General features: G+C 36.3%; 1 protein-coding gene across 1 annotated transcript in view; it reads right to left on the reverse strand.

The window, feature by feature from the left end:
* Positions 1-7720: 7720 nt before the first annotated feature.
* LOC126506328 (transmembrane protease serine 11C) overlaps positions 7721-13466 on the reverse strand; it is a 40124-nt gene continuing 34378 nt past the window's right edge. Inside the window, exons 8-10 of the mRNA XM_050149834.1 lie at positions 12376-12635; positions 11269-11411; positions 7721-7882 (exon numbers count right to left, since the gene is read on the reverse strand). Coding sequence (XP_050005791.1) covers positions 7721-7882; positions 11269-11411; positions 12376-12635 — 565 coding nt within the window. The remainder of the gene's footprint in view (positions 7883-11268; positions 11412-12375; positions 12636-13466) is intronic.

Below are 13466 nucleotides of genomic sequence, written 5' to 3' on the forward strand. Positions count from 1 at the left end.
GAGGATTTCTAAGTTTTTTTGAAATACTTATTATACCCATTATTTTAGTGTGTCAAACTCTTGTAAATTAATACTTCGTTTAACAAGTACCAATATGATAATTATGTTAGGGACTGTAAGTGCTTCATAGATGTTTGTATTAAATACTCATGGCTACCTTTGGAGGTAGATACCGTTATTACCCTAATTCTACAGTGGGGAAAAGGAGTCATAACATTGTTCCATGACTTGCCCCAAATCACATAGCTGTTAGGAGGCAGAAATGATTTGGATCTAAATAAAAAAACCCACCCATGCATGGACCCAACTGCCCCCCCCATAAGCTGTAAATATTTATTCCAGAGTCAATGACCAATGACATTTTTTGAAGGTATATTTTTATTGGATAGCATTAAATAATATTCAGGACATAATAATAAAACATAGACAAGGGGGACATGATGGTGCACATCTTTAGGTCCAGTACTCTGGAGGCAGAAACAGGTGGGGCTATGTGAATTTGAGGCTGTCCTGATCTACATAGTGAGTTCCAGGACATCCAGGGCTACATAGTAGCCCTGTGTCAAGAAATATAAAATAATTAAAATAAATAAATCACAATGTTGAAACCCCAGAGATGTTATCATTATTTAACAAGGCCCTTGAAAAGCATTTTAAATTAAGGACATCTAGAATCTTTAACTATTCTTATTTTACTAGAATGTGCTATTTGAAAGGATCAGGAAGACGGCTCAGCAGGTAAAGGTACTTGCCACCAAGAATGATGGCCTTGGATCATGGTGATCCCTAGAATCCGTGTGATGGGAGGAGAGAATTGACTCCGGCAGTGCTGCCCCCCCCCCATTGCATGCCATGACATACCCAGGCACCCCGCACAATAAGGAAATAAATAAATGAAAGAGAATTCTGGGACGTACAGACATACCTTTAGCTTCTGCCACCTTGAAGGCTAAGGATGTCATCCAATAGCACCTGAGACCTGTAGTAGATGTTTCCCCCGCTCTGTTGTAGTCTGCCTACCTCATGACTCCACTGATGCATTTGAAGGTGTCTTGATCTAGAAAAGCTTCATGAAACTATTACCATGCTGGAAGATGGTATTTTGGGATACCTAAATATGTGTTCCAAAAAATTATTTTGTTCCAAAATAAGCTGTCTTATTCCTTTTGAGGTAAAAGCTATGTTTTTGCATCAACCTAAGAAAGGAGTGAGGCAGATGAACTACCGGATCACCACACCATAAGAAAAGGAGGCTATTTGGGGGAAAGAGGATATTTTCTTGGCTTTGTCTGAGTGCTGGCTCCCATAAATGCATGACGTTTCTCTAGAGAAGGCAGCCAACACAACAGCCGATGAAGCAGTGTCCCGATGAAACACCACAATTTCTCTCAGAATTAGTCTAATTGTTCAAAGAACGTTCTAGGAAATCAATGTTTGACAGTAATAACATTATTGCAATGGAATTTAAGTTACATTTTCATAATGAAAAGAAGTATAGATCAGGCGATTTCAGTTTTCCAGTGAGAGTCCTGAGGCTCCTGGACCTTAGCTTTTTATAAATTTTAGGACATGTTCTTTAATTTCTCTTTCAATTTCATAGTAATTTTTTATTGTTCAATTTCATAGTAATCTTTTATTATGCATGGTTTTATACACAGTAAGTAGTATTTTGATTTGTTGGGTTTATCTTGCATAATAAAATCCTAAGAACTGTAACTTTCAGTATTTATTCATTTATTCATACTTTTATTTAAATATTTATTGTTTGACAGAGTTGTAGATTACAAGAATATAGAATAAGACAAAAGACCCCAAATCCCAGAGTGTATTAAGGGAAAGTAATAAGGCTATGCTTTGTAAACCAAAATTCTTAGATCAAGCTCGGCTACACTAAATATCCCAGAAGCCTGACTGACTGACTGTAGAGAGCTGGAATGTTACAAGAGGGAATCAAATTTATCGTGAGTTGTTTTTGGCCTTCTATATAGACCATTATTGCCCTGCTCTGTGTTTTCCTTAACATCCTTGTGACCATTTTCTAAATTCTTTTTTTTTTATTGAAAATTTCCACCTCTTCTCCTCCTCCCACTTCCCTCCCCTTCCCCCACTCTTTCTCCCCCTCCCTCTATAGTCCAAGGAGCAGTCAGGGTTCCCTGCCCTGTGGGAAGTCCAAGGTCCTCCCCGCTCCCCCCAGGTCCAGGAAGGTGAGCATCCAAACAGACTAGGCTCCCACAAAGCCAGAACATGAAGTAGGATCAAAACCCAGCGCCATTGTCCTTGGCTTCTCAGTCAGCCTCCACCTTCAGCCACATTCAGAGAGTCCGGTTTGATCACATGCTCCATCAGTTCCAGTCCAACTGGCCCTGGTGATCTCCCATTAGGTAAGTCCCACCGTCTCAGTGGGTGGACGCACCCCTCGCGGTTCTGACTTTTTTGCTCATGTTCTCCCTTACCTTCCACCAACTCCCAGGCTAAGAAAGTCATCAGACAGCACCTGAGGGCCACAGTGGAGATTCATCCCTTCCTCCCTATGCTGTGCTGCAACCTACCTCCCTGCTGTACCTACCAATAAACATTTGAAAAATGCCTTCACTCATGACTGTCTTTGATGTCTTTGTATCGGAACTGTGAAAGTATTACTGTGTTGAAACTACTATCTGGGATAACTTTAGCCTTTTTCCCAGGCCATGGTCACTCATTTTTGGCACAAGAATAGACGGTGTCTAATTTTCTTTGAGTTGAGAGCAGTTTTTATTTCACTGACACCTTTTTCCCCCAAGCTTTTCAATTTGAAAATGAAGGTGTATGGCTTTTTTTTTTTTTTTTTTAAATCAGGAAAATCCTTCTAAAAGCAAGTAAGAGCAAACAGAAGCGAGGTTTCCTTTCTTTCTTTTTTTGTCTTGGGTTGTTTACAGTAATTCAGTGGTTCTCAACCTGTGAGTCGAGTATCAGATAACCTGCATATAAGATATTCACACTGTGATTCATAACAGTAGCAAAATTACAGTTATGAAGTAGCAAGGAAATAGCTTTTTGGTTCGGGGTCACCACAACATGAGGAACTGTTTTAAAGAGTCTCAGCATTAAGTCAGTTGAGAACCACTGACTTAATGAAAAGTTTTCTGTTTATAAAGCCTTTTTTACTTAAACTATGGTATCTTTTGAAGAGAAGCCAACACATTATGCCAGATGGTTCTAAGTGGGTCTAAGTGTACTTTCCTGTATATACAAGGGCAAAACCTACTGAAAAGTAGCAAGATCAGCAGAGTCAAATGAAGGAAATCAGAGAACAAAATGGGATTGTTAGTGAGGACAGCAGGTTGTAACAAAACTGGTCTTACTAGATATTGACTCATCTGTGGAAGGAGTCCGTAAGCCACAGCCTGGCACAAATAATCACAAATGTGTGAGCTGTAAAAACTGAAGGAAGAATCAGACAGGGCAGTGAGCCTTCAGCTCATTCAAAGCTTGCTGTATCACCAGCAAAGGGGAGTGCTATCAGAACTTATTATGATATCGTTGGCGCAGGAGAGTGAGGGCCAGGAGAGCTTGCACTAGTGTTGCCGATTAAGTATGTCAAGGGAGCCAGTAGACAGGACTTTTAGACACCAGTCCCACCGGCTCTGGCTGGAGCCTTCAGTGCTGTGGGACAATGTTTTTTTTTTTTAATCCTGTCACATGTATTATTTTTAATAAAATGCTGATTAGCTAGTAGCTAGGCAGGAAGTATAGGCAGGGCAACCTGACAGGAAGTAGAGACAGGGCAATGCGAATTCTGGGAAGAGGGAAGTTTGGGTCTGTAGTCATGATCATCAGCAGAGGAGGCAAGATGTGACTGCCTCACTGAAAAAGGTACCAAGCCACATGGCCAACATAGACAAGAATTATGGGATAATATAAGTTATAAGACTTAGTTAATAAGAAGAGCCTGAGATACTGGGCCAATCAGTTTATAATTGTTGTAGACCTCTGTGTGATTCTTTGGGACTGGATGACGGCAGGACCAGGCAGTATAGAAACCTCAGTCAATACCTTGGCACCAGTGTAGAGGCTCTCCTGAGTCTGAAGGTGACTCGTGACTTATTGTGATACTAAACTGTATACCCCCTGGTGGATACTTAAGATATTCATGTAACACGGTACAAGAAAGCACACACTATAAATGAGACCAGAGATGTTTTACACGCCATAAAAATCCCAACTCTTTGCATAGTGGTACCATTTTAACTATTTCACTTTTGTTATGGCTTAGTCCACTTTCTCCCACGGACTACACATTTTTATGATTAACTTTCCTTGTTTCTATGACTATTATCCATGTACTTCTGTCCAATTCCTAGTCTAAATACAAGAACCTGGAAACTTTCCAATGGGTTCATACCTCCATACCTTCTGATAGTGCTCACCTCTGTGATAATTACAAACACAGTTTATTATAGTCAGGGTAGCAAAGTTTCTCTGTTGTTTTCAAAGTTCTTTTAATTATTTGGTTGATAAAGATTGTATATATTCAAACTGTAAAACTGATTTAATATATGTATGTTTGTCAATATTCCTCTCATAGCCACCACAGCTCTATTTTAGTCACTTTAAAACATTCTACATGAAACAGATGATTCAATGTTTGCTTTATTAGGCCTGATCTATTTCTTTCAGCATAATGGGCTATAGATTCATTCTCTTTTATTTTTATATTTTAAGCATTATTTTACATGTGTGGGTGTTTGACCTGCATCTATGTCTATGTACCATGTGTGTGCCTGGTGCCCTTGGAGATCTCTTTGAGATACTGATTTTATCCCTTTATATATATACCTAATACTATTGTTGGGCCTATGGTTGTTCTAGTTGCAGTTTGTTTAGAAATGTTCATATTATTCTTCACGGTGGCTTTGTAAGTTTACACTCTCAGCCATAGTCCTCTTTCTTCTTGTCTCTTCAGTAGTCGTCATCCTAACAGGTGTGCGGTGACAATGACTGTGGTTTAGTTTTCACTTCTGTGATGATTACTGACCTTGAGACCCTTTTTAATATACCTTCTGGGCACATGTATATATGTCTTCTCCAGAAGAAATGTCTAGTAAGGGCATTTATGTATTTTAAAGTTGGGCTATTGGCTCTCTTTTCTTTTGGTACAGGGCTGTCTGCTTTTCTTGCATACCTTGCACATTTGGTTATGACATACTTGTCAGATCTATGTTTATAAATGTTTTCTTTCATCTTGTAGGCTGACCTTTCATTTTGTTGACTGCTGTGCATAAACAAACTTTTAATTTTATGTAGTTTCACTATTTACTTTATTGTTTTTCTTGTATGAGAGTTTGGTCTCATAGCCACAGAACTCATTGCCCAACGGGTGTCAAGGGCTTTTGTCTTATGTCTGTATGGGAATGCAGGGCTTTTACGGCTTCAGATCGTATGTGTTAGGCTTCACTGTTCTCCTAGCTTTTGTAAAAAAACCAAACTCCAGTTTAATTCTCTTACATGAGTTCTCATCATGGAGTGTTGCCAGAGACTTTTTATGGCAGAAATGCCTGTATCTGAAGGGAGACCCAGTAATTATGACACTGGTGCCCAGGTGGAGAGAAACCATTATTACTGTTTTTACTTTCTGTTTTGACTTATATTGCGGAAAGGGAATGTATTATTATACAGTGTATCATCGTGCAGCGGGGTCATTTAAATCATCTTTATTTGAAGTTTTGCCGACTCTGAAATTTTGCCGACAATACATGTGTCTTCATGCGAAAGTGCTTTCTGAGTCAAAAAATTAAATATTTTATACCTTTCTAAAATAGGCAGTTCCTACTCGTGGTGTATATTAAGAAGTTAAGTGAAGGAGAGGACTGGTAGCCTAAGTAGCTTAACTAATGTATGTGATTTTTTTTCCCCAACAGAATAGAATATACATGGCATGCATAATGTTTCACTTAAAACTTAACATTAATAAACACAATATAGTCTTTATTACATTAGATGGCTCTGAGTAATATTCTATTAATTCAGAACATAGATTTTGCATGGGTTAGTAGATAACTATTTTTTATTTTTTTCCTGCATTTTTCTCTACTTAATTTGAGGGGTTGTCAACCCAGACAAAAGAGGGTTGTCAAGAACCCCCCGTCTTCCACAATCAGTGTCATGCCCGAATCCAAGCTAGGTCAGTCCTGAGCAATATGCATTTACTTTTATTTTGTTTATGCCTTTTTTTTCTCAAACAGCTAATAATAGAAATACTAATTTTTAGGAATATGTAACAAGATAAGTTGAATACTACAAAAGCATTTATGTAGTAAACCTACAATTTATTCATATGTTTCCTAAAAGTCTACACTTATAATATGATACTAGAGACCTAGTCTGATTAAACTATCAGTAAATCATATTTTCTTCACCAACTTCTGTTTTCTAATTTTTTTAATATTGAGGTTATTGCTATATTATATAACATAGCAAACTGTTAAAAATGTGAGCTCTGAAACAGAGTTGTATGATTTGAATCCCAGCTTAGGCAGTTAGATGCTCTTTGTTCGTCAGAAAATTGTTGCCCTTCTCTATACTTAACTTATTATCTACAATATTGAAAAACCATGGGACCAGTTCCCTGGAATTTTCAGTTGATTTCAATGTAAAATATATACGAGAACTGTCTGGAAACTAGTAAGAACCAGTAGATATTAACTAATATTATTAATACAATTTGTAGGAGGCATTGTGAAAATTTACCTTATGGTGAAAGTTATGGTGGTAGCTGTATATTGCTAGTGATGAAACAAAAAAATGTAAAGTCCTGTAGAAACAGTGATAAACTCCTAGCTGAGAAAGAACTCAGATTAGGCATTTGGAGCAATGGGATTGGGCAGCAGACTTAACATAACATTGCAGTTACAGATACCTACCTGTACCCTTCACTAGAATGCGAATAATCAGAGTGATGTGAAAGCAAAATTTCTATATTCTTTATTTAGTTGCTAGTTTGTATTATTGAGAAATTTAAAGAGTTTGGAAACAAACAGTATGACATTATTTGCATTGTGAATTAAAGCCAACTATTGAAACAAGACTAATATGCCCATGGATGATCTCACAATTGCAAGAGAATCACCTTCTGAGAGAAATCTGAGAGATTGAAACGTCTGTAAACACTGTGATCTGTGAATAAACTCCATAGGATTGTAATTTTGTTTTCTATCATTTAAGATGAGAAAGAATTAGAAGAATTAGTCTTGCTGCAGAGACCAATAAGAAAATAGATACATTTTCCTGAGTAACTCTTATGGGCCGTATAACTGCAATGCACTGAACTCTGTCTTCAAACACGCTGATCCTGGAGAATCCATGAACTGGTCAGTGCAGAAGATGACTGATAAAATCAGAAACATGTATAACTAATGCTCATGTGATACATTACCCTAATATCTGCCCCTCCAAAGTAGCAAAGAGTATTTCCTTAATAAACTAAGACCTTCTTCACTCCTATAATTATATACATCCTGAAAATGAGTAAATGAGAAAATTATATATTTTGGTTTATACTCTCACTAAAGATTCATCAAACTTTAATAAAGTAACTCTAAAATCTCAAATTTCATACCTTTAAATTTTCTGTCTAAATGTGTAGAAGAAGAGAAATATCTAAGGAAATGTGATTTTTGGATTGCAAACTTAAATTTTAACTGTTATATAACCTTTGACCTTTGGTCTATGGAGAAAAGCCAGACTAGAGCCCAGTTTTGGATGTGATCCAGTTTCGATAGTATGTCACCCGAGTGTAGACACCAGGCTTGTTTGGAAGGGCACATTCATCTCCCCAGCTTACAATACCAGCAAGGAACCAGATGCCTTTAGAATCTTCACTAACCAATGGCCCACCAGAATCACCCTGCAGAGAAAAAAAAAAAAGAGTCAATAATATAAATTAGTGACATTGTATTTGTTTTTCTTCTGTAGTAATAGAAGGGGGTACAAAAAATGAGAATAAAACAAAAGAAACCTCATACTTTGGATATTTCAATACTTGAAATGGTACTAGTCTAACATATTTTTCTGTGTCATTATTTTCTAAAGACTAGTATGTCAGTATATGTTGTTGACTAATGCAATACAAGAGTGTAAAATTAGTATGATATGTTTCAACTTAGTTATTAATTTGATGTGGGATTTCCCTCTGTATGTATTACCATTGATTAATAAAGAAAATGGCTTTGGACCTATGGCAGGGCATAACTTAGGCATGAAAAGCTGGGCTGAATGCTAGGAGAAAGAAGGGCAGAGTCAGAGAGAAGCCATGTAGGCCCACCAGAGCCAGAAGAAACTTTAGCCAGTAAGTCACAGCTATCTGGTGATACACAGATTACTAGAAATAGGTTAAATTAAGATGTAAGAGTTAGTAAATAAGAAGGAGGGTGAGTGGGGGAGTGGGAGGAAAATGGCAGGAGGGGAGGAAATGGAAATTTTGAGTGGTACTATTTATAAAGCAATAAAAATTAACAACAACAAAAAGAAGCTAGAACTAATGGACCAAGCAGTGATTTTTTTTTTGCCCTCCACTAAAATTGGACATAGTTTTTTTATTTTTGTACAAATGTTGGTCCCTATAGTAAGGAAAGTAACTTTTTACATCATATACTTACTTTCTTATATGAGAATACCATGATTCTACTTTCATCATATTTCAAGTGGATAATATGCTATTCTAAAGTAATTGTGCTATATATTAGATCCCCGAACTTACAATCTTCCTAAAGCAAAATTTGTATCCTGTTTTGAGCAGTATCTCTCCATTTTTCCTACCCACCCATTCTTAATAACATGTGTTATTATTATTAATTTGTTTTAGAGTTGCATTTTTATTTCTGTGTATGCCAGAGCATGTGAAGGCCAGAAGGGAGCTTAGGTCCCCTGAAGTTGGAGTTAGAGGCAGCTGTGATCCACTCTACATTGGTGTTGGGAATGAAATTCACTCGTGTCTTTCTTCTGTGAAAGCAGAACATGCTCTTAAATGCTAAACCCTCTCTCCAGTCTTGACAGATGTCAGTATATTCTATTTTAGTGAGACAGTCTTTAAAGATTTCATGAGATCCTGAAATATTTGACTTTCTCTATGGCTTTTTGTTTGGTGTGTTTGTTTTTGGAAGTACTATATTGTTTTCCCTCATGACTGTATCATTTTCTCTCCTTATCATTAGTGTCTAATTTTCTCTATATCATTACAGATCATCCTTTCTTTTTATTATAGTCATAATTCATATTATCTTAAAGTGATTTCTCATTGTGTTTTTAATTTGCACTTCTGTCATTATTGATTTTGAGTACTTTTTCAAATGAAAAGGTGTTTTGTTTTTTTGTATGCATGTGTATATTTGTGTCCTTGTAGAGATCACAAATTGATGTCAAGTGTCTTCCTTGATCACTTTCCAACTTATTTTTGTAACAGAGTCTCTTTCTTACAGAACCTGGAGCTCTCTGACTCAACTAGATGGTCAAGCTAGGGATCCCCTTTCTCTCTCTTCTCAGTGCTAGGATTATTGATATAGACTTCCATGTCTGGCTTTCTCCCCCATGGATGCAGGGGAATACCAACTCAGGTCCTCATGATTGAGTGGCTAAACTATCTCCCAAGACCCGATTTGTAATTTTTCTTTGAAAAAAAATGTCTATTTAGGTTGTTTTCCCATTTTGAAATCAGAACATGGTGCATTTGGTATTGATTTATATGAGTTACAGGAAAGATTCTAAGATTTGGCTTCATGACAGAATTGATATTTACAGAATATACAAAAGGATTCAACAGAACGGGGAATTTTAAAATATGAAAGCTAACATTAAGAGAGAGTACAAATAATTGTGTAGATTGGAGGAGACAGTGAACAAAACAGGCAAGTGATTAGTTTTTAATAATAGAAGAAAGTTGCTGAAACAAGAGGGTGAACTTGGGTACAAATAGAAATGTATCACAAAGAAAGGAAATTAAGGTGGTTTTCCTTTGATTTCTTCATTTTTCTAGTTAGTAAGAAAACTAATATTCTAAAGAAGATTGAGACATAGTGTAATATATAGTAAAAAATATGCTAAAGATTTGACATAGCACAAAAAGATACACCAGAGTTATATTAGGTAAGGATTCACATGTATTAAATTCCTTGGGTTTACAAGAAGACAGCATTTTACCTAGTGTGCAGAAGCTGATAGAGTTGGCAGATTACTCTGTGATTCACTGTGATTCAAGATTATTAGCATAGGTGTGGGGAAGTAGAAGAAGAAGCCACAAAGGGTGTAGTAAATACAATTGCTGAAGCATGGGTCTTAGGCTGTGGCAGGTTAGGAGACACAAGACTGCTTAACCAGTTAAGTACAATGGGGATTTAAGCTCTTCTTCATCTCCAAGAATAGGCTTAGTTAGTTTGAAAACAAGAAAGATGAAAACCTGTAATTAGAGAGGACAATTGTGTGTTATAAATACTTATTTGCTTGTCTTCTTGTTATTAGAGTATAGGGATATGTTTACTCATTTCAATATCCCTATACGTAATACAATAGATAACTTCTGCACAGTGATTGAGTAAAGTGAGGTTCTTCCTGGGTTTACCACTGGTTGTGCCTTCCTAGACTACTTTACTTGTGTATTTTGTAAGCCCCAGGACTATTTCTTATTAACAACACAGGGATATTAGAAGCACATTCATTAATAAGGGAAAGTAACTGAGCTTAGAATTAAGAGAATGGGTGCAAGATCAAAATTCCTCTCTGTTTAAATCCCTGCTCTCTTAGTTAAGAGTGCTACCTTGTCTCTTTGCCCAAACTCCTCACCAGAAATGGGTTTCAAACTAAAATATGCTGCAGGAGGTTACCACAATTAAAGTAAAGGGATATTCTTAATGATCTTAGAATTATGCCTCGTATGTGGGATTCCACTTAGAAGTTGTCAAGTAAATAAAATAAGGAGGATGTTGGAACAAGCTTGTGAAAGCTCCATTAAGTAATTAGTATTAGATTAAGCTGACGGCTCTTGGAGATAGACCAGTCAAATTAAAGTTACCCAAGATGTTTCTCACTTATTCATTGTTCATTCTGAGTCTCTCCCTCAGTTCCATACACTGTTTCCAGTAACAAACCGACTGCCTTAGAATCATACTATTTTACTGATACCAATTTACATTATAGTTAGACGATTTAGCCACAAAATATACCCATATTTTTAAGATTGAGAAAATTGCACTGTCCACTGAAAATCAAAGCTATCAGAAAAAAAAAAAATCATGGCATTACCTGGCAGGCATCAACACTGCCCTCCAGGAACCCAGCACACAGCATTCCAGGAGTTATCACACCGCCGTATGCCTTTCCACTATTGCAGGTCTTGTTATCAATAATCTTCACTCTTCCTTTCTGGAGTATATTAGGACTTTCTCCTGAAGAAACAATATCCCATAATTTTTAAAAGTGTGTTTAAAAATCACATATTGACATTTGCACATCTACTGTGTGAGAACATACGTGTGTGCATGTGCATGCATGCGCATGGATGTGGAGGTCAGAGGTCACCCCTGGAGTGTAGGTTTTCTCTTTCCACCGTGTGGGTTCTGTGAGTAAGTCCAGGTTCTGATGCTTGAAGGCAAGTGCTTTGCCCACTGAGCCGTGTTGCCAGCCCTCCAAATTATAACATGTTTTTAGAAACTCAATATGAGTTTCTCTGAGTTAGTATTTTATTTTAAAATTATATTTGTTTTTCAGGCAGTGTAAATCACATTGTAGTGAAAGCAAGAAATGTTTATGAACACACTACATACCAAACTATTGCTGAAAAAAAATCACGTTTTGAACTAGTTTGTCTATCTTTTGTGACAGGATTGTTTTCTTTTAAAATGTTTTAGAAAGTAAAATTAAATTTTCCACGTCAGAAGCAAAAATTTCATCATGATTTATACATTTTTATTTAAGCTTACCACGGTAATTATAAATCTTAAAATCATTTAACTTATTTTCCTGTTTTAAAATTGAATTTTAAATCTATTTTTGTACTAACTCTATAGAAGTAAGATCATGGAATTCATGTAATAAGTGGGTTTTGCTCAAATATTACCTCCTCAATGAAAGATAAATGTTTATTGAATGAATTAGCGACATAGAGGAAATTATGTATCCAAATAAAAAGGAATTTATGATAACTGTCATAACAAGGGCGCAATGGCAAACAGTTCTATGAAATTATAATTTCTAAATAAGTGATACTGAGCACAATTTCCAATTCATTATACATTATATTATTTTAAATGATCTACAGAGACTATTTTTCACCTTTCGTTGTAGTTCTGAATGTATTTCTTTTTGATTCCTAAACTGGAAACCTGTCATGGAGAGAGGTGAGGAACTTACCGTCAGACTTTAGTGTTCCCCAGCCAGTGACCACCACATCTGAGTTGGGTGGGAACTTCTGAGTCTCTTCTGGTAAACATGCCCTTCGAATGTTGCTTGCAAATAATACTGGCGAAGACAGATGCACAACAGCTATGTCATTATCGTGTGCAGGGTAACTGTAGTTCTCATGGATTATAATATTCTTGACATTTCGTTGTATTTGTGGTTTACTTAAAAGAAGCCCAAAACTAACTTTCCAGCCTTTTGGATTTGCATCCCTAAAGGAAATAGATTTATTTATTAAAACTTCTTTATATTAGAGCTAAAGGAATTAGTCACTTAACCTTTGAAACTAATTTGGTCATTTGCATTTCCATAGCACTTTTTTTTTTGATACAAGGTTTCATTGTATATTTCTGGCTGGCCTCAGCTTGCTATGTAGAAGCAAGTGTGAGACCAGCCTTGAACCCACAGAGATACATCTACCTTTGCTTCCTGCATTTATGCCGAGATTAAAGGTATACACCATTATGGTAAGCTCCATACCCTCAACCCCACAAAAAAGCTGTATATAAAAGAAGAAACAAAAAAAGATCTGTTTGTATACATTTTGAGTAACTCTATAAAATATGATTTAAAAGATAATCAACAGTTGGGCATATGAGCCCAGGAATTGAGGCATAGAAGCAAGAGAGTGGTGAGTTTGAGGCCACTCCGGGACACAAAGTAAATCTGAGGTCATTCTGAGCTATGTGTAGTGAGACTTTAGCTTAAAAATAATTAAAGAGAAATGACAATTTATAGAAAGTGCATTTTATTTATTGGATGGAATGGAAAATACTGAAGGGAATTTAGAAAGGTAAATATGACAGCACAAAATAGCAAGATTTAATACAAAGTGGGTAGGATGTGAACAAAAAGAATTTATGAAATTATATCATTTATATCTTTTCCTTTTGTCATTTTACACAACAAATAAAATACTTTTGTCTTCCATCTTTACTTGTTATTTGCCATTTTGTACACTATTTTCTGAAAAGTAGTCCTGTTGGAATGTTTCCAAACCTTCTACTAAAGACTTATAATAAGTAAGGTTTTCATTAGAGCTG

The sequence above is a fragment of the Alexandromys fortis genome, unplaced genomic scaffold (genome assembly GCF_014885135.2).
Source record: "Alexandromys fortis isolate MF-2015 unplaced genomic scaffold, M_Fortis_MF-2015_v1.1 scaffold_0, whole genome shotgun sequence".
NCBI lineage: Eukaryota > Metazoa > Chordata > Mammalia > Rodentia > Cricetidae > Alexandromys > Alexandromys fortis.